At 32.5% G+C, this 21,424-nt stretch overlaps 2 protein-coding genes and 1 long non-coding RNA gene across 4 annotated transcripts in view; all 3 read left to right on the top strand.

Annotated features, from left to right (window-relative positions):
• LOC127731819 (E3 ubiquitin-protein ligase TRIM71-like) overlaps positions 1 to 21,424 on the top strand; it is a 159,461-nt gene that overhangs the window by 15,216 nt on the left and 122,821 nt on the right. The gene's annotated exons all lie outside the window — the stretch shown is intronic.
• Positions 5,951 to 7,395, top strand: LOC127731630 (uncharacterized). Its single transcript, XR_007995646.1, has 3 exons — positions 5,951 to 6,021; positions 6,675 to 6,776; positions 7,352 to 7,395. It is a non-coding gene; the product is annotated as an uncharacterized LOC127731630 (long non-coding RNA).
• LOC127731596 (uncharacterized) lies at positions 10,646 to 18,627 on the top strand. 2 transcript variants are annotated; one of them, XM_052240344.1, is made up of 6 exons: positions 10,646 to 11,020; positions 12,235 to 12,453; positions 13,039 to 13,326; positions 14,077 to 14,361; positions 16,981 to 17,146; positions 17,945 to 18,627. In XM_052240344.1, the coding sequence occupies exons 2-6, from the start codon at positions 12,274 to 12,276 to the stop codon at positions 18,610 to 18,612; spliced, it is 1,587 nt and encodes a 528-aa protein (XP_052096304.1). In that variant the 5' UTR covers positions 10,646 to 11,020; positions 12,235 to 12,273; the 3' UTR covers positions 18,613 to 18,627. The 2 variants fall into 2 exon arrangements, with proteins under 2 accessions (XP_052096304.1, XP_052096305.1); XM_052240345.1 differs by lacking the exon at positions 10,646 to 11,020 and having other exon boundaries at positions 11,392 to 12,453.

Genomic DNA, 21,424 nt, shown 5'->3' with positions numbered 1-21,424 from the left:
AGTTTTAATTAAATTGACATTATACATCGTATATATAAATGTCGATCAACTAAATCATTCTTAAATTCAGTAAACCATGAACTACGGCAAATATTTTGAAATAAGTGTATTGTCTGAAAACAAAGTTTCATAGATCAATTATGTCGTCTATTTTATTTCAAGTCTGGAAACATTGTCTAGTTAAATCTACCGTAATGAATATTATTGTTAACATATTAAATTTCCTTTTTTTTTTAAGTTTTGCAGAATTTACTTATCCAACAAATTCTGAAAATATTTTTCAACGATATTTTATTGATCTATCATTTACAATATATGATTATTCCAATAAGCCAGAAAAAAATATATATATAATTTCCACAAATAGGTAACGGGAATAGTAAACGCGTGTTTTAAGTGCACGTACAGGTAAAGATGTTAAATATGTACTACTGACTAAACGAATACATAGTAAACGCACATTTACTCGAGTAGATATAAGACATTTCAATTTTGACGGCGTTAACGCAATTGTGGTAAACGCGGATTACTTGTAAACGCGAAATTTGGAGTTAACAAATGAAATATGTGCATCCGGCGTTAACGTGCGTTCACTTTATGTTATGCCTGGTCTGCATCCAACTGTAGGTCTCATTTTTTTGTAATATTTGTTTTAAAATGCTCTTCAATTTTGTATTTGAATGGCACTCCAACGAGGAGCATGATGTAAACAAAGATTGCGTCTGGCGTACCAAATTATAATCCTTGTCTCTCCACTGAAGATTTTCATAAGGTATAGGTTTTTGCTCAAAACCATATGGTGAGCTGTAATGTTTCACATTTTTGTGTTTTTGTCTGTGGAATTATCCCGGATATGAACGTTCATTTGTCATATTTGCGATACATTTAATTACCTGATTACAGTTTGTATCATAATCTGAGCAGAAATACATTCCAATGTGTGAATGGAAATGTAATTAAACTTCAAACTTGAATGGTTGAGAACAAGCGAGGAAATTTATTTGGTCTCTGTTTGAAAATGTAACTAATCAGATTAATGATTTCTGTTATTTGATGAAAACATCAAAACAATGTATACTATACTTGAAACCTTAGGTGTTACTGTTTTACTTGCTAGTCGGTGAACAATCGATGACGCGAACTTGACTTATCAATGACTGATCGTTGATCGATGCAATAAAGCTTATTTGACTCATCTCACAGATTTTATCTGGCAGTTATCGTGACAACCGTTATCGATCGATCAGTCAATTAATTTTATACCTATCTGATATAACTTCTTATGTGAAACTACCTCCGCAGTATTTACATGCGATAAACACCACTAGTAACCAGAATTTAGCTTAAACGGCCAAATAGGTATTTAGTAAACCATCTTTAAAAAGATTACAGGAATACTGAATCAGATTAACAAATATTAAAAACGGTTTTCTATCTTATTCAATCAATTTTAAACTATTGTAATACTTGTCAAATAGATTCCCTTGCGGTCATTCAAGTTATTTTAAGACCCAGTTAACCTCCGTCAAACTAATAAGCCACGCCCCCGTTAAACTAGTTCAAACTGATGTTAAGTCCTGTTTAATTTTAAAGAGTCCGCCTCCTTGTAAGGTAAATCACTCAAGCAGAAAAGAAACCCCGATAAATATATCTATAATCGTCTGTCCATTCCAAACGTAATTGATTTTTGTTAGATAATATATCTCTATCAAATATTCCCCTTTAAAAATGCGTATCAATAAATTAAGTAAATTATAGTTTTGATACAAGACTTCTTTTAAAATGCTGCAAAAAAAAAAAAGAAAAATTTTGAATAAAATTTAAATATCTAAATAATATAATTTAAATTTGTCCACATGTAGATTAATTATATTAAGTAACTTATAATTGAAAATTTTCAGTATTTTCCAAACAAGTCAGAATTTCTCTCTGTACGTGTCAGTTTAATGTTTAACCTTTCATTTCGGTCGAACAATCAACGCACTAACGTGACTTATGAATCAAATGTTAGACTTGATTTTTATACGATCTGAATATGCTTGATACATATATGAATAATTGCCACTGGACGTTACATTAACATAGATAAATTTAAACGAAGCGCTTTACCAAAACAGGATCTTCCATGTAATTGCAATGAACTAGTTCAAAAAATAATCAGTTTCGAACTTTTAGAATTTCATATCATTGATTTTTTTTTAATTTATAAAGACAAAATCTATATAGCTTTTCACAATCCTAGTATTCATGTTGCCAAGTATAAACTAATTATTTTGCATGAATATCTAAAATTGAGAATGGAAATGGGGAATATGTCAAAGAGACAACAACAGTAAAGCCAAATCATATCGTTTTAATTTATTCATCAAGACATTTCCATGTCAACGCGCAACAGTTAAGATTAAACCGTATCAATTCCTCAAACAGACAATTGTGAATACGTATTTGGATGACCTGTTCTAATACACAGGAACTGGTACGAGTTTATTAAATTAGCAATTTAAAAAGTCATCACACGATAAAACTTCGTACTATGTCAACACATTTGAAGATTCTCAAGCAAACAAACTGCTACACAAAAAAATGAATTTTAATTCATGTATTGATTATCACGTGTTCTCTAATTATCTTTATCAATGAATTTATTGTCTATGCAGCCGGCACTTAAAAACGTTATTTGTTCCAATTGTTCAGGTTTCCAAATTCATGTTTTTCGTATCAACTTTGAAACGTACTGTCTAGACATCTTTTAAACGAAACCGAGATGGATCTTTCAAAACCCCAAAACTCAAAATCCTACATTCATCTATCATGATTCCCGTTTACGATAGCCAAAAAAATTCGCACTTTACACTTCAATATACTACCGAAATCTATTTTGGAAAGTGTGTTAAGAACACGAATCCATTTAAAAACAAAGGTTCCGTTGAACCATTATAGGGGTACATCCAACTTTACCATTTGAAACGAACTTAAATAGAGATTTATAACTTTTACAAAATTATGAGGGCACGTGTCACTGATTACACAACTACTCAGCCGTGAAAAATCCAATCAACAAAATTGATTGGATTATCCTTATTGCTTATGAATGTCATGTTATTAGAACAGTGTAAATTTAATTTAATTATGCAATATTTCAAAGTTCTTTCGGAATTGATTTATGTGAAGTGAATTTTAATAGAATGGAGAAAAAAAATCAAAAGTCCCATTCAATGTATTTTAATATGTAGTTTATGTGTAACGAGGACAGCTAAATTAATTTTGTTATTGTACGTTCTGCAGTTCTCGAGTAAAAGAAATAACAATTTATATTGTTGTTATATAGTTTGCCAATTACAAGTTCGTTTTTGTTGTTCAATGACATCAACTGAATAAACGAATATCAGATTTTATTTTATATAAAGTTTAACATACAAAGGCAAACACGTGTTGTTGTTTTTTTTTTTTTTTTTTGCTAAGTCTAATATCTTGGCAGAGTACGTGCTTTCTTTGGTTTGGCTAACGGGCAAGTTTCTAGTTTTTTTATTTATTCAAAATCTATGCACGAGGTCTTAGTTGTTATAAGAACGGACTGAGTAACATTCAACAGTCTTCGAAATTGTCTTTTTCGCTGTTCTTGAGGCTTGCAAAAACCAACATTGATGTGAAATAATATATTTTCTGTAAGACCAGAAAGTACATAATTTCCCATGAGCTTGATGTAAAACCAAATCTTACTACTTGTAAACGCTCTGAAAAAAGCAAGTAAATCTTATAAAAAAGAACTAAATCGAAGTTATAATGACTTCCTTAACGAATACCGCGAAAGATCTTAGAAAACTGGCTAAATCTGACCCAAAGCGGCTTTGGAAAAACTAAATAGTATAGATAACAACAAATCAAATAAAACTGATGCTGTTCAAATTGAAGATTTATATGAACATTTTCAACGTCTAAGCCAAGATGAAGTAATTGAAGACAACTCAGACATAGTTTTAACAAAGGTACCACCAGAGAACATTAACAGAATTTTAAATCTCCAATCACAGAAGAAGAAATTTTGAATGTCGTCAAAAAACTTAAAAACAATAAGGCTTCCGGATATGATAGTATTGTGAATGAACATATTAAACATACGGTTAAGGAAATGTTGCCCATCTATCACAAGTTATTCAACATTGTTTTAAATACTGAAAAGGTCCCAGATTCATGGACAATGGGAATTATTCAACCTATCTTCAAGAATAAAGGCAATATATATGATCTTAGCTCGTACAAACCAATAACGTTAGTGTCATGTTTAGGGAAAATTTTCACATCGATCTTAAGAGCCATTCTCTGTAAGCATCAAAATATGATGGAAACCAGTGGTCACAAATTTTCATAAAACTTTTTTAAATGAATGCTTAGTGATGTAGAAACATATTGGTCATAATAAAAAAATATGGTAATGTTCATTGCCATGGTAACTATAAAATTCATTTTCCGAAATTTACAGTAGAAACCTTTAAAGTCCAACTTAGTATTTCTTCAAAATGCACCGATAAAATCCCTTGAAATTAACAGAATACAAAGTTATCACATAATAGTTTGTATATGCCAAAAAACAGATATGTGTTATTTCAAATAAGAAAAATAATTCACCTTGGTCATATAGAAATTTGCTATCAGGAATGCAAACTTCTACAAGAGTTATTTCCCTTAGTACAACTCTTTTGTTGTTTATGTTGAAAATGAAAGTAGCTTCAGCAGCAGACACACGAAATGGTTTGCAATTTTAACACAAACTGCACTACAGATGAGTGTTCTGATGATGTAACTGATATCAACACATGTGATTGCAATGACAAAAATATAATTTTAACTGAATCTGGTCTTTTGCCAAAGAATTTTACTGATTTTTATATATGCTCAACCCATTTTAACCAATTATTGAAAAGAAACTCGGATTTGAGAAGGAGAAAAGTATGTCAGCTTCCTACTTTGATAAGTGCTCATCCTACAGTAGCATCACATTCTGTTGTTGGTGTTAAAAAGCCAAAGCCTAGCCGCAATATCACCATCAATGATGTAGAGAAAATTCAGAAGTGTTATGGCCTCACACTTCCTATTGGAACACGTAAGTTAAAAACTTAATTATATGTGACTGTTTATTCTTTTTAATTTCCAATTGCCTGTTTAATATTTTTTTAAATAACACTCTAGAAATACAAAAGAGCCCCTTTTTTGCTACCATTTGAATTTTTAGGGGGGGGGGGGGGGGGGGGTGTGGAGATTTTGTCCTGCACTTCTTTTAGTTGTAATCTGATATTATCTCTGTCTTGTCTTTTTATTTTTCACTCTATCTAGATAATGGGTCCTGTCTTATTATTTTATTAGTTTTATTCTGACTTTTTTTACATTATTTGTCATCCTGCCTTTTTTTTTGACAAAGTTCCTCATCCTGCCTTTTTTTCCTCAAAACTCATGATGCTCCTGTCCTGCCTTTCTTTTTTATTTTATCCTTAACCCCATAAAAATCAAATGGAAGCTTCCTAATGAGGGGAGGATCCTACACTTGAGGTACTTATTTATGTATATTTATAAAACTAAAAGAATACACAGACTTGGCTAGAAGAGCTGCTGATATGGGTTACATTTTGGAATGTCATATATCAGTGGGGTGCAATTTACATTCAATAGGTCATACACATGAACATGTTGATCTTTTCTGTTACATGTAAGTTGTCTGTAAAAACTGTGTTTTGATCTTTTCAATCTCAATATAAACATAACCATTGCTGTAAAGTTTCTATTAACCATATACATGTCCATGTATATATGTAAGTTTTCAGGAATGATCAGACCCATATGAGAAAAAATCCAATATATTTAAACAACCCATATGCCCTTTCAAAAAAAAATTTAAGAAGCACATTTCCAAATGATCAATACAGCCTATGTCAAGTCAATGCTTCTAGCTGCCTTATTAAAATTTCCAAGCAGTCCACAGAGATAGAAGCTGAAAGTCTGGATCAAGGAAAGTGTGAAGATGACCAGGTAAGGCAAACAAAATATTGTTTTAACAATCAGAGTATCTGTGAATTTATTTCCATTTTTGAATTTACATGTACAGCAAGCTGTATAATCATAAATATGGATAAAAAAAATCCAATGAATATCAACCATAACTGCTAAGTAAAATACACTTTATACAAATTCCATATAGGGTCAATGAACTCTTACCTAATTTACTGGAACAAAAAATAATAAAAAAATAGACTCAGACTTTTTACTTTGTAAACCTGTCTGACACCAGTATCAACTTTATGAACAATTTTGTATACAACAGAAACATTGCACCATAATCTGCTAAGATATAAGTCTTTGGCATATATGTTTATGCTTGATTGACTGTGTTTGTTCAATATAAATTCTACATAGAGGATGATGTTGAATGATGAGCAATGAGACAGCTACCCACCAAAGAACACAGATATGAACAAATGCAGGTCACTGTATGGCTTTGCAATGAAAACAATTCTTTTGGTATGGAAAGGCTATCAAGGGCAAGGGCCCCTGGATAATAAAATATAAAGCAGTCCAAAAAAGAAAATAAATGTTGACAGGATGTACCCAAAAACATTGAATAACCAATATGATTCTTTTCAATAGTATAAAAAATATACTGATTTTATATTTGTATTAAACAGATTCAGCAATGCACAAACTTGAATACAGATGATGAAACCTATCTCATGGAGACTGACGAGTTGGATATGTTAACAGAAAAAGAAAATATTTGTGATAATCTTGTAAGCACAGCTAGTGTCTTTTTAGATATAATTGATGTTTGTTTTTTTTTTGTTTTTGTTTTTTTTTTTTTTTTTGGGGGGGGGGGGGTCCCTAAAATATGAGACAATTATAACAAGGTAAAGGATATTTTAGTCATTTGCATTATTCCAACACAAGAACAACATATTTATCATTTTTTGGGCACATTTCATACGAAAACAAGAAGATGTGGTATAATGGTCAATGAGTCAAATCTCCACCAGAGACCAAACGACATCGACGTAAATAGCAAATGGTCATTGTAAGGTCTTCAACAATAAGCAAAACCCATAATCACATAGTCAGCTATAAAAGGCCCCCAAAAGACAAATGTAAAACAATGCAATGACGGTGGTAAAAACTTTCGAAGTTAACACAAGGTTGGAATTTAGTTTAGTGCAAAAATTATATACTGTATACAGACCATAACATTTAAAAAATCTGTACATTTTATTTCTATAGTAATTAATTAAGTTTGAAAACTAAAAATGTGTTAATGCATTTAGCACATTCAGGATTTCAAAAAATGTAAACAAAATACATCATTATTTTTCAGATTGAAATTTCAGCATCTGAATATACAGTTACATCAGAAGAGTCAGGAAGTCAACATTATTTATCCCAGTCACAAGTAAGTAAAATCCTCAAAATAAGTATTCTATCACTTGTCATTGGTTGAAGTTTATATCATTAACACTTAAACATGATCAATGTGACAACTCAAAACAGAAATAAAAGCCGCATTCAAAAGACATGAATCCTGCAGTATATATTTTAGGCACAATTAGCGGAAATTAAAAGGGAACAGAATTAAAAGAAGAACATTCAAAATGTATAAGCATTACTTTGTTCAACGCCAGTTGTTTGTATTTATGCAAGATTGATTATCAACATACACATAATTCTTTACCGTTGCCTGCGTAATGTCTAGTGGCAAGTATTTGATGCATATTTAGAGTGAAAATAAACACTTTAATACAGTTAAATTAATCGTTTACTCAGGAAATTATTTTGTACATGTACTAATAAACTGCTGTGATGCCTTACTATATTAAACATGTATGAGGATAATGCAGGACTGGCTTCTTGCAGAGGTGTTTTCAAATTTTTTTTCAACAGTTCTGACTTTTTTAAAAGCTCTTGAAATCATAAACTTGTTTTCAGGTTCTTTATTATAAATTTGGGGTTTCAAAAATCACTTAAAAACACCCAAACAAGAGACATTACATCCTGTGGCAAATATTTCATGCATTTTTAGGACAACAGCATATAAACAATAAATATTATTGTTAAGTTCTTTAATGAGAGACAGAAGACTTCTTTCTGGGACTTTAGAATTGTAACATTTTTATTACAGGTATTTGGGAATAATTCTTATATGATTTGCATATTAGGGAATACGTTAATATGATTGGTCGAGAGGGCTTCCGGTAGTGGATCTGAAGTTGTTTATTTTTCGATAGACGACGTTGACAGAACTACTTTTATTAACCAATGTAAACAAGATGGCTGCGATAATAACACAAACCGGTTCAATGTTAAAAATATTTATTTTCACTTCGCGTTCATCGTCAAATTAAACTAAACACAAAACATTTATTTGAAAGAAAATAAGATATTCTTTTAGGTTATTTTTTCAGATAACAAATTTCATGGAGTATATTTTTTGGTGTTAACCCAAAAAAAAATATTCATGCGCCAGGTCAATTCAAAATGCCATAAATTTACAATTTATGTGTAATAGAGGTTACGAGTGGAGAAATCAAATTCCTTATCTCTACATTCAAAGAATTATAAGGATTTAATGCATTTTTAAAGGAATTTATTGGTGTATAAACTGGACCAAGTCACTCACAAACATATCATAAAAGTCCTTTGGACTTTTATTTGTTTGTGAGTGAATTGGTCGAGTTTATACACCAATAAATTCCTTTAAAAAGTCGTTTAATCCTATATTGCGCCTAAATTTGTACAGTTATTAGGAATTTACACTAATCAGGACTCAGAACTTAATAATATTTTTTGGGAGCGAAGAAAGACCGCTTTATTTTTACGGGGTTTCAGTATAACAATCTTTTATTCTCCTTTAGTTTGTTTCCATTTAGAAAATTAAACATTAAAATTAAAGTTGGTGAAATTCTAACTGCCACTAAATAACAAGGGTATATGTATAAGGACTAAAATATTGACGGCATCCAAAAAGAGTTGAAAGGATTTTAATGTGCAGATAGTGGGAATAACCAACTTCCATTTGTCTATACAAAAAACAATAACAACGTGTTAGCTTTAAATTTATTTTATGAATGTATTTCAATCATTCATTATCAGTTTATTCGTCTGTTTAAACCATTCAGATTTCATTTTTGTTTTGAAAGGGAAGTAACTCCTTACTAACCCTATATGGTTGCTAACCCTATATGGTAACTAACCATGTATTTTTTAGGACACCCTATATCAAATATATATAGTCACCACGTGTAATTCATTAACCAATCATATCCCCATAAATCTATAGGAGGTAAGATAAAATATATTATTGCCACTACAATTATCTGAAATAGAATTTGTATATTTCTCATTGAGTTTCCATTGACAAAAGCTTCTGTATGAAAATAAGGAAATGTTGTAAAGTTGTGATTAGACAACTATTCACCAAGTTGTGTACCTTTATAATGTTACATGCAAGCAGGGGCATCATCTATGACCCATGGGCCCATTCCTCATTTATTTAATTGTAATCAGTTTTATACTTCTTTGCAGCAATCAGTCAGAAGTTATGAACGTGGCAGCTACTTGGCATCTTTGAATGATTTCCTGTCATCAGTCAGATTGCAGGAATTCTCAGAAAAAGAAAGAAAAACATGGCAGTCCTACACATTTAAAACAAGAAACACCTACAAAGAAAGAATTGATGAGATTATGAAATTGATAATAGGAATTTTATTTCCAAACGATGTTGACGAAGTAATTGAAGATATAAAATGTCCCAAGCAGTTAAATGAAGAAAACAGAACCGATCATACAGAGTACAAAGATATTGTCACTTCATACAGAAAAGCAGAATCCTGGCAACAAGGGAGACAAGTTCTTTCAGTTCTTGCCTCAAGAATGTCCTTCAAGGACTTACTGTCTCTACTACCAGAAGTAACATCCCATCGCTACTATGCTGCTCTCAGTCATTCAAAGAAAATAGGGCCAGCACTTCCAATTCCCGAGAAAAAACTGCATCGACAAAAATTAGATCCTGAAAGATTAGACTCATTCTTAGATTGCATTACATCCAGTCATGTTGTCCGTGATCTACCGTTTGGGGAAAAAAAAACTGAAGTTTTCAGATGGAACAGTCCACAATTTACCTAATGTTGTACGTTGCATGGGTTCAGCAGACATAATACAGCAGTACAAAGCATACTGTCAGGAAAATGAAGCTTTACTTTTAGGTAAGGCCAAATAAAGATATTTATATAGATAAATAGAAAAATTAAAGGATATCATATGGGGTATCCATCCATGACACAAAATCTAAAAAAAAAACACACACAAAAAACAAAAAGCAAAGGAACAGTGCATTTTAATATTGCTGTTCTTTATCTCAAATTCACAATGACACCTTCAACAAGGTGCAGGTTTAAGATGGCTCCTAGCACTTTCTTGGCTGGAATTCTATGCAAAAATAATTTTGATAGACTTTGTAAAATGCAACACCACCTGAAGTAGGCCCGGTTAAAAAACACATACTTGAAAGAAGTACATATTCAAAACAAATTAGTTCCTTCGCATAGGTGTAAATTTAAAATTATGTGTAGAATATATTTAAATAGTAAGGTATCAGATGAAAGGCGAAGGACTGGTTATCCTTGTAGAATACATATTGACTAATAACATTGAATATTGAAAAAATGTATGAATGAATTCTAAAATGGATCAAATCTACCCTATTTGTGCTACTTGGACATAAAACAATAATCAATCAATCTAAACTTGTTGTTACTGTTTTTTAATAGGTGACAGTACGATGTTCAAAATACTTGCTCAGTGTGGTGCTAAAGTCAGAAAAAGCCTTGAAGGACTGGATTATTTTGTAGCAGAAGGAGGACGTGCCTTTATTACTCTTCAAGATGTCTTAGACAAATTGCTGACCTACGACGCTATATCACCTGATGACCACAAAAGTTTTCAGGCACTGTTCTAACAATCAAAGCAGTATTTAAGGACTGACTATAAGGTTTGTTAGAATTTATTTAGGACACAATTAAATGATAAATAAGTCCATGTATGTGATAAATTCGAAATTGCCATATGTTTTTATGTTTTTTACTTTATTCAGTTTTCTAATCGTTGGGGTGCCAGCATAATATAAATTATATTAATAAAGATTTGCATTCATCCATTACAGAAATTTTATTTAGATTAAATAAACCCTTGATTTTTGTGTCGCCTTGAGGTAGTCAAAAAGCGAATCATACGTATGCTGTTGCCAGCATTGGTGGCATAGTTTGTGATGACATCTAGTTTATTTGCAAACCACTAGTATTAGGCCAATAAAATTGGAACAAATGTAGTTCATTTGTTATTTTATATACCTTCACAGTAGTTATACCCCACGCAACAAGTTGCGGATGGTATAATGTTTTTGACCAGTCTGTCTGTCCGTCTGTCCATCCGTCTGTCCGTCTGTCCGTCCGTCAGTCCATCAGTCCTATTTCTTGTCATCGCAACTCCTCTCAAACCACACAACAGAATTTCACGAAACCTTTTTAGATAAAAAGGACATACTATGTAGTTGTGCATATCAACAGGAAATTAAGATTCAATTTTTTTTCTAGGAGTTACACCCCTTTGAACTTATTTGCTTTAATGTACTACTGCAACAGTTTGTCATCGCAACTCCTCTGAAACCACACAACAGAATTTCATGATACTTTGTAGATAATAAGGACATACTATGTAGTTGTGCATATCGACAGGAAATTACGATTCATTTTTTTTTTTCTTAAGTGTTACGCCCCTTTGAACTTATTTGCTTCAATGTACTATTGCAAAAGTTTGTCATTGCAACTCTTCTGAAACCACACAACAGAATTTCATGATACTTTGTAGATAATAAGGACATACTACGTAGATGTGCATATCGACAGGAAATTATGATTCAATTTTTTTTCTAGGAGTTATGCCCCTTTGAACTTATTTGCTTCAATGTACTTTTGCAACAGTTTGTCATCACAACTCCTCTGAAACCACACAACAGAATTTCATGAAACTTTGTAGATAATAAGGACATACTGTGTAGATTTGCATATTGACAGGAAATTATGATTCAATTTTTTTTTCTTATACAATTTTTTTTTCTTGCACTTATTTTATTTCTCCAATGACAATGTGGGGACGTGGGGTATGTGAGCGCGCTCACTAAGGTTCTTTAATTTAAAATATTTTCAGATTCATATTTCAAAGGGAAGAGAAGTAGCAGATCACTGTATGTTGTATGCCCTCAGTGATGAAAAAGATGAGGCATTTATAGAACAATGTTCCCACAATCACCAGATGGTCTGTGAAAGCTGTGAGCAGTTGAAGGAGACCATTGCTGCTTTAGAAAAGATCTTTGTTACTTCCTCAGTAGATGGAAAAGAGGATGAGATGAATGACCTTAATTTTAGGGTAACTAATTATATTATTTATATGAGCACTTTAAATGTAAAAAAAAGTTTCGATTACATTTACATCTGATCCTTCAAGGAAACTCATTACCCTTATCTATTATTGTTACTTATTAGTTTCTTTTGAATATTTCCTCCAACTATATGAATATATCCATTTTTTTTCAAAATACAATGCTATCTTTTTCAATATGTTAGTTTATGATCAATCTTCCTATTTGACTGGCTATCATTCTGCATAAAATTTTCACTACATAATATAACAAAGGTGTACTTGACTAGATGGAAAGAGCAGCTGTATCATATTTAATTATTTTCGTATTAACTTATGAATTAAACAAAAAGAATCAACTAGTTCAGGATATGTTTAATCAGAGAATATTCAATTTTGAAGTGTGAATGAATCTTCACTAGGCTAATTGAATTTGCAACAGTAAAGTCTACGATTTATGTTTACACTGCTTTAAATAATCCCCTCAGAAAACACCAAAGAAAAAGCATACATTTTAGAAAACTGACATCACCTAACTGGTTATACCTAAATTTAGAATAAAAATTAAAAATATGAATTGATCTTCTTTTTTAGGTACAACAAGCAACAAGAAATATTTTCAGCCTGAAAAAGCACATAATAAGATGTAAAAACCAGGACTTAGCAAAAACTCATCTATTTGAAACTATGCCTACAGATGAAGTTTTACTGGTATGTGACTGGGCAATGAAGTTTTTGCCACGAAAGTTTCGTGAAGATCAGTATGATTGGTTCGGAAAGAGAGGAATCCCATGGCATATATCTATAGCCTTTTGTAGGAAAGATGATGGAAGCATTGGTAGCCTTGGATTTGTTCATTTGTTTGCAACGCAAATATCCCAGGTTAGTACAACTTTTAACATGAATAAGCTATAATATTTATGTACAAATAATTATTTTTTACCGTGAAGATAACATATTGAAAAATATATGGTAGGGCAAGTAGGGAATTTGTTGCAAAATTCAGCTATTAAAAAGAAAGAATAGAGGGTAAATGTACATGAGACAACATAGTTTAAATTAGAATAAATCTGAAAGGCACACAATAAAGCAAGCTGAAGATGGTGTAATATACCTAGCAGCCAACTTGTAAAATATTTTTAAAATATGAAAGAGGAACCATACCATGACAATGAGAAGGAATATCACATAAAAGAAAAAAAGCAAAGACACTGGCTAATGAATTGAATCTTGCCATTGGTGTGATTAAATGTGGTCGGTAAACCGATGTGGTTGTGAGATATCTATTATCTCATTTATCATATTCATAATGCAATTTGATACACTAAAAATAAAAGACAAACTAGTGAACATGTATATCATGAATTAATGTTGAATTAAACATTTGCTTGTTAATTTTTTTTTTTATCTTGGGGTTGGTATCATTAATCAAATAGTGTATGTACATGTAGGACTACCCTAAACAAATCTGTTTTTGAATGCCTGTCCATTTACTTGACATGATACCATCTCCTGAAAACAATTTAGTATCTGTGCTCTAACTTCAGTTGTAGTTGATAAATGCTTATGAAATGGATATTTTATAAAGCGGTTTAAAGGTTGTGATTTATTTTGTTTATAATCTTTTAACAGGACAGCCGAGTAACAGCCAGTATTATCCAAGATGTTATGGACAAAATTAGAGAAATCAACACCACTGACATCAAATTTCATGTATGGTCTGACAATGCTGGTTGCTACAAGTCTACAGAGATGCTTTCATTCTTATTCCATTCAGGACTTATCCTGTCATATGACTTCTGCGAATCCCAGAATGGGAAGGGACCATGTGATCGCACTGCCGCAACCATCAAATCTTCTATTAGAAGATATGTAAACCAGGGTCATGATGTACTTACAGCACAATCAATGAAAAAGGTACAGATAGTTTTAAAAAAACAATAAGTTTCATGTCTAAAAAATCTCAAGGTTACAGCTGTAAATGTACTTTGAAATTCAGAAATTATTGCGAGGTTTTTATTAATGGGAATAATTTGACTGGGTGAGTATAGTATTAATAAGAACTCTCATTCTGATATTTTAAATAACGTCTATATGCACCTTTTGCAGAAATGGCAGTAATTTTATCTCGCAATTTCATTCATTCTTCAAAAATTGCAATAACAAATGTACACAATAATTTCTTAGTTTACAGTAATCTAACAATGTCAGCCCCAAGCAAAACAGTAATCAAGGTTTATTATAAAAGATCCAGAAGAGCATGAGTGCAGCTTTATGAAAATATTTAAATCATGTGGAAACCAGTGAGCAACAACAATAACTAATTTGGTTTTATAAAAGCTGAAGGAATTAGACCCAATTATGGGACAGCTGAAGTTACTTTATTACTCTATATAAATATAAAAACAAGAATCAGTATGATTGCCCATGATACAACTCTCCACCGGAGACCAAATGACATAGAATTTATCAATTATAGGTCACTGCAAGGCCTTAAACAATGAACAAAACCCTTACTTCATTGTGAGCTCTTTTTATGCCACATTTATGGGCATTATGTTTTCTGGTCTGTGCGTCCGTCCGACTGTTCAATCGTCCGTTCGTCCAGCTTCAGATTAAAGTTTTTGGTCAAGGTAGTTTTTGATGAAGTTGAAGTCCAATCAACTTGAAACTTAGTAAACATGTTCCCTATGATATAATCTTTCTAATTTTAATGCCAAATTATAAATTTTATCCCATTTTCACGGTCCACTGAACATAGAAAATGATAGTGCGGATGGGGCATCCCTGTATTTGGGACACATTCTTGTTAAGTCTCCCAAACGAAGTTTGTGAAGACTTATTGTTTTATGCTCAGTTCTTCTTCTTCTTCTTCTTCCGCCGCTTTTTAATTTGAACTTGTCCGCACCCGTTCTCCAAAACCGCTTGTCAGATTAACTTAGGGTTTCACAATATGTTAGACTAACATGTCTAGTGGTGCAATCAGGGTTTTGTTTGTGCAATGGGGTTTATAAAGGGGTACTTTGAGGGGCAAAAAGAAAAGAGGGTTTACTATAGAACCCTATGGGATTTTATTTTTTTAAATTTTCAAATGATTATAAATTGAAAACCGTTTGTGATAGACACAATCTTTTTAATTGAAAATGTTCTAAATGATAAAGCCCATTAAATGAAATACAGGGTTAGTCCCCAGGGGTCACCCCCAACCCCTGCCATTTAAGAAAGTTCTAATACCTTGTAAGTGGTCAAGATCCCCACCCCTAAACCATATATATTTTGGTTTGTTATACTAAGATGGTTTGAATGATATACAGGGTTAGTCCCCAGGGGTCACCCCCACCCCCTGCCATTTGAGAAAATTATAATATCTTGTACGTGGTCAAGATCCCCACCCCTAGACCATATATATTCTGGTTTGTCATGCTAAGATGGTTTGAATGATATACAGGGTTAGTCCCCAGGGGTCATCCTGACCCCCTGCCATTTGAGAAAGTTCTAATATCTTGTAAGTGGTCAAGATCCCCACCCCTAAATCATATATATTCTGGTTTGTCATGCTAAGATGGTTTGAATGATATACAGGGTTAGTCCCCAGGGGTCATCCCGACCCCCTGCCATTTGAGAAAGTTCTAATATCTTGTAAATGGTCGAGATCCCCACCCCTAAACCATATATATTCTGGTTTGTCATGATAAAGCACATCAAATGAAATACAGGGTTAGTCCCCAGGGGTCACCCCCACCCCTTGCCATTTAAGGAAGTTCTAATATCTTGTAAGTGGTCAAGATCCCCACCCCTAAACCATATATATTCTGGTTTGTCATGCTAAGATGGTTTGAATGATATACAGGGTTAGTCCCCAGGGGTCATCCCCACCCCCTTCCATTTGAGAAAGTTCTAATATCTTGTAAATGGTCGAGATCCCCACCCCTCAACCATATATATTCCTATTTGTCATGTCTCGAACATTTGAATGACGTATACGGTCAGTCCCCAGGGGTTCCCCCCACCCCCAATGTTCTAATATCTTGTAAATGGTTGAGATCCCCATCCCTAAACCATATACATTCCTGTTCGTCATGTAATGAACATTTGAATGACGTTTAGGGTCAGTCCCCAGGGGTTCCTCCCCACCCCCAATGTTCTAGTATCTTGTAAATGGTCAAGATCCCCACCCCTAAACCATATATATTCTTGTTTGTCATGCCAAGATGATTTGAATGATATACAAGGTTAGTCCCCATGCATCACTTATGCATATAACTTTACTGGACCAAACCAATTTTCACTGGATGTTGCCCAATGTCAGGCGACCCTGGGAATTACGAATTATGGGAGCTTCGTTTGGGAGACTTCGTAACAGCATCTTGTTACAATTATTTCTTGTTTATTATGATTTTGTATCTATTATGTTATGAGGTTTTTATAATTTAAGTAAAGCTTTACAACCAAAAAAAAAAAAAAAACAACAGTTCTAATCTACTCTAGTTATTTTTCTTCTTATAGGCATTTACAATAATTTCACTTTATTTACAGGCAATAGACAAGTCAGCCAAAAATGTAAAGTACATAGTTCGTGTTATAGAAGGACCTGAGTGTAGGAAAACCAAGTACACTCCTATACCAGCTATATCATCTTACAGTAACTTCACATTTAGCGCACATGGCATTACTGCATGGAAGGCATACCAAGTTGGCACAGGTAAAAAGATAAATATTATTTTCATAATTCCCCTAAACATGAATATAAAAAAAGAAGATGTGGTATGATTGCCAATGAGACAACTATCCACAAAGAGACCAAATGACACAGAAATTAACAACTATAGGTCACTGTACATCCTTCAACAATGAGCAAAGCCCATTTGGAGTCATCATTTTCTTATCTTTTCTTTTTATAATTTCCTAATTATGATCTCAAAACACTGATTTTCTATTGTTAGCTGTAAGCAGTCAATAGACCATAATTTTATATATATGATTCAAGTATTGTCTTTTGCGATTATGTTGAAAACAACCTCACATATTTTAGTTTGCTCCAAGTCAGAATATAGTGTCCAAATATTATTTATGTCTTCCTGCAAACTGTTTCCTTTATGTGGGTTAGCAGGTTTAAGATCCAAATGAACAAGTTTGCTGGCACTATTTAATTCTCTCCCTAACATGGGACAGTGGTGTAACAGTACAACATCAGAACAAACTATAAAAAACAGTTCTGTCTTGTCAGATTGATCAATACAAAGCAAAAAACAACTGACAATATAGACACAGACTAGATGTGGCAGGGATTATATATATCCAGCACAACACAAAAAAGACTCAAAGTAAAGTTATATTCATTTCACACATACATTTCATGTCCATAGCTACAATATATCCAGTTCATGTTGACCAAGTGTAAAACCAAGTGTAAAACAGCAACAATCAATCAATTAATCAATTATTGTTTGAACAGTATTCTCAAATTACAAGTTATATAATTTTATTTTCTACATTTTAGGAAAGCTAATACCTTCATCTAATATTCCAACCGTTGAAAAGTGTATTCTCAATACTTCATGTTCAGAGATAGAGGGTGAAATTGATGTGGTTTTTCACCAACTGCCACTTAAAGCTGAAGAGGAAGAAAACACCATAACATGTGCAAATGAGGGATGCACACTGTCTTTTTCTTCTTTTCATGAGCTGTCAAGCCACTTAATGTTCGGCAAGTGTGAGTTTGAATTTAGGTGCCAGTTTAGTAATGGATGTGACATTACAAAGATGTCTAAGTCTTTTTCAACCAACTTTCAAGTTTCATCAGCAGGACTGACAGTTGGAATTGATGACAACTCAGATTTAGAACTTGGCTGGGCATTGAAAGAAGAAAGGAAGAACAAACGATTCAATGTAAACCAAAAAGAATATCTTACTGAAAAGTTTAATAAAGGTCTAAAAACTGGAAGAAAAGAAGATCCTTTTTTGGTATCAGAGGAAATGCTGACTGAGAGAAAAGAAGATGGAAATAGAAGATTTTCATATGAAGAAATCCTTTCTGTACAGCAAATCACAAGTTTCTTTTCTAGAATGAGCAGGAAGAACAAATCATTTGATGATTCCGTTGATGCATCAAGGGAAGAAACTATAACAACTATCAGGAGAGAACTAACTGCAGATGAACTTAATTAAATTTTGTTTACCAACTTTATGTAGAAAACTAAAAATATTTTATGAACTTATAATATGGTATGATTGTCAATGACACAACTCTCCATAAATGACACAGAAATTAACAACTATAGGTCATTGTACAGTCTTCAACAATGAGCAAAGCCCATACTGCATAGTCAGCTATAAAACGGCCACAAAATGACAAATTTAAATAGGTTAAAGTGAAATTGCAAAAACCATTTGAGCCAATTTGTCTTTCTAAAAAAACACCAATGAGACATCAGATTTCTATTTAGATAGTTATATATATATATGATTCGACTGACTGGCATCAGCAACTTTTCATGCTGCACCTACGATAGAAAGGGGAATTATGTTTTCTGGTCTGTGCATCCGTATGTCCCACTTCAGTTTAAAGTTTTTGGTCAAGGTAACTTTTGATGAAGTTGAAGTCCAATCAACTTGAAACTTCCCTATGGTATGATCTTTCTAATTAAATTGCCAAATTAGATTTTTGACTCCAAACTCACGGTCCATTGAACATAGAAAATGATGGTGAGAGTTTCCGGTATAAGTTTTTGGTAAAAGTTTTTGTTCAAGGTAGTTTTTGGATGAAATTGAACTCCAATCAACTTGAAACTTAGTACACATGTTCACTATGATATGATCTTTCTAATTTAGTATGTCTAAATGCCAATTTAGATTTTTGACCCCAATTTCACAGTCAACTGAACATAGAAAATGATAGTGCGCATGGGGCATCTGTGAAGGATTGACACATTCTTGTTCTTGCTTAAATTAATAGTGAGATTTGGATTTCCTATGATATTTCCAACCAAAGACAGAGAATGACTCTTGTGTTTTGTTTGCACAGTGTTTTAACATCAGTGCAAGGCTGTAGTATATTATTTCAAAGTTTAAGTGAAGTGAGCTGCACCATGTATTCATTTTCACAGGTTCAGACTAAATTTACACTGAAAATTTTCATAATTTTACCACAAAACTGTTATTTACAGCCTCTTGATATTTGACTAGGTCTTTATCTTCACTGACATGGTAACCTTCACAACACCCTTTTGTTTGATATGTGCTTTTTGAAAGGATACCGGAGTAAATCTTTGTATGCAATAGCTATAAAATACATACTTTTGTTTTTTTTTTTTTTTTGCTTAGGGTCATATAAATGGTTACCACAATCTTAAATTGACATTTATCTCTTCAAATAGTGTTAAATCAGTATTTAGATCCAATTGAACTAAATTTTCTTCATTTATAACTTAAAATTTGCAAATTTCACAAAAATGTTTTTTTTTAGATATTTTCATTCATTGCCATGATTGCCATGGCACCGCATTTTTTTTTTTTTTTTAGAGAAATAACACTATTCCAATTTTTTGATATTTTGGACTTTATGCTTTATGCATTATATATGCATTATATTAAGAACATCTGTCGGTGCATTTTTTCACAGTCTATTATTAAAATTGGTAAAAAATACAATTTTCCAGAAATTCAAAAAAAGTCAAAATCAAGGTTTTTGGCAGCATAAAAAAACTGTGATAGCAACTTTTTTTATTATGTTATGTATTGTTATTATATGCCTAGATCATTGTCTTCGTGATGACAAATAAAGAATATGACTTCAGAACAGTATGCTTTATGTTTTACATGCAAAAAAAACGGTAATTTCACTGATTGAAAGACTCTTGTAGAAGCCTTATTTGGTGATGTATGGTAACCATGGCAACCGCAACTCTGTGTATCAATATTATACCAAATTTCGAACAAGGGTGACATATGAGTATTAACTACCAAGTTTCATTGAAATTTGAGGTCCTCACTTTCCCACCCTATATCAGAAATGTTGATGCTTACAGAGAATGGCTCTTAAATGAAAGACTTTAGGAACTTTCAATTGAGATCAATCTGATTTCCGAGCCCAAACAGGATTCAAAAAAGGTTATAGTACATTGGATAACATATTTGTATTACATTCATTAATATCAATTTATCAAGCTCTTGGAAAAAAACTCACTTTTGTTGATTTTTCGAGAGCCTTTCACACAATCTGTCATACATCTTTATGGATAAAATTACAAAAGGCGAATATTTCCGGGAAAATTTTTAAGGTAATATATAGCATGTATAGTGATGTTAAATCGTGCGTTAGGAATGGTAACGAAGTGTCAGCCGATTCTAACTGTAACATTAGAGTGAGACAGGGAGAAAATTTATCTCTCTTTTGATTTGCTGTTAATCTAAACGATCTTGAGTCTTTCTTTGCTGAAAATGATGTTCAGAACTTGCAAGTTATGGAAAATATTTGCCGCAATTATTTGCATATTTAGATAAAACTTTTCGTTCTTTTGTACGCCGACGACACTATAATTATATCTGAAACGACCGAATCAATGCAACACGCCTTAAATGTTTTTGAAAGATACTGTGTCCGATGGAAATTAAACGTTTATTTATCGTATACAAAGGTTGTTGTGTTTTGCAGACGGAAATCAGGAACATTACCAAAATTTCAAATATTTAACCAGTCTATTGGAATTCAAGATTTCTATCCACATTTAGGACTAACTTTAACTACAATGGTTCATTTGAAACAGCGAAGAAACGACTTAGCGAACAAGCACAGAAAGCACTTTTTAGTCTTTATACAAAGATACGTAACCTCTCAATACCTGTCGATTTACAATTACAACTGTTTGTTGCACTTATACTTCCAATTCTGACATATGGGTGTGAAATATGGGGATTCGGAAACAATTACATGCTCGAAAAGATCCAACTACAGTTTTGCCGGAATGTGTTGAAAATTAGA

This window comes from Mytilus californianus, unplaced genomic scaffold, assembly GCF_021869535.1.
Source record: "Mytilus californianus isolate M0D057914Y unplaced genomic scaffold, xbMytCali1.0.p SCAF_20, whole genome shotgun sequence".
Classification (NCBI taxonomy): domain Eukaryota; kingdom Metazoa; phylum Mollusca; class Bivalvia; order Mytilida; family Mytilidae; genus Mytilus; species Mytilus californianus.
Note: the sequence above shows the minus strand (reverse complement) of the source record. Positions and strands in the feature narration are given on the sequence as shown.

Excerpts from the sequence above, each read along its gene's own strand:
- LOC127731596 (XM_052240344.1), top strand. The coding sequence starts at position 12,274 with ATGTTGTATGCCCTCAGTGATGAAAAAGATGAGGCATTTATAGAACAA. Across the intron at positions 12,454-13,038 it reads TGAATGACCTTAATTTTAGG|GTACAACAAGCAACAAGAAA; the intron begins GTAACTAATTAT and ends CTTCTTTTTTAG. Across the intron at positions 13,327-14,076 it reads TTGCAACGCAAATATCCCAG|GACAGCCGAGTAACAGCCAG; the intron begins GTTAGTACAACT and ends ATCTTTTAACAG.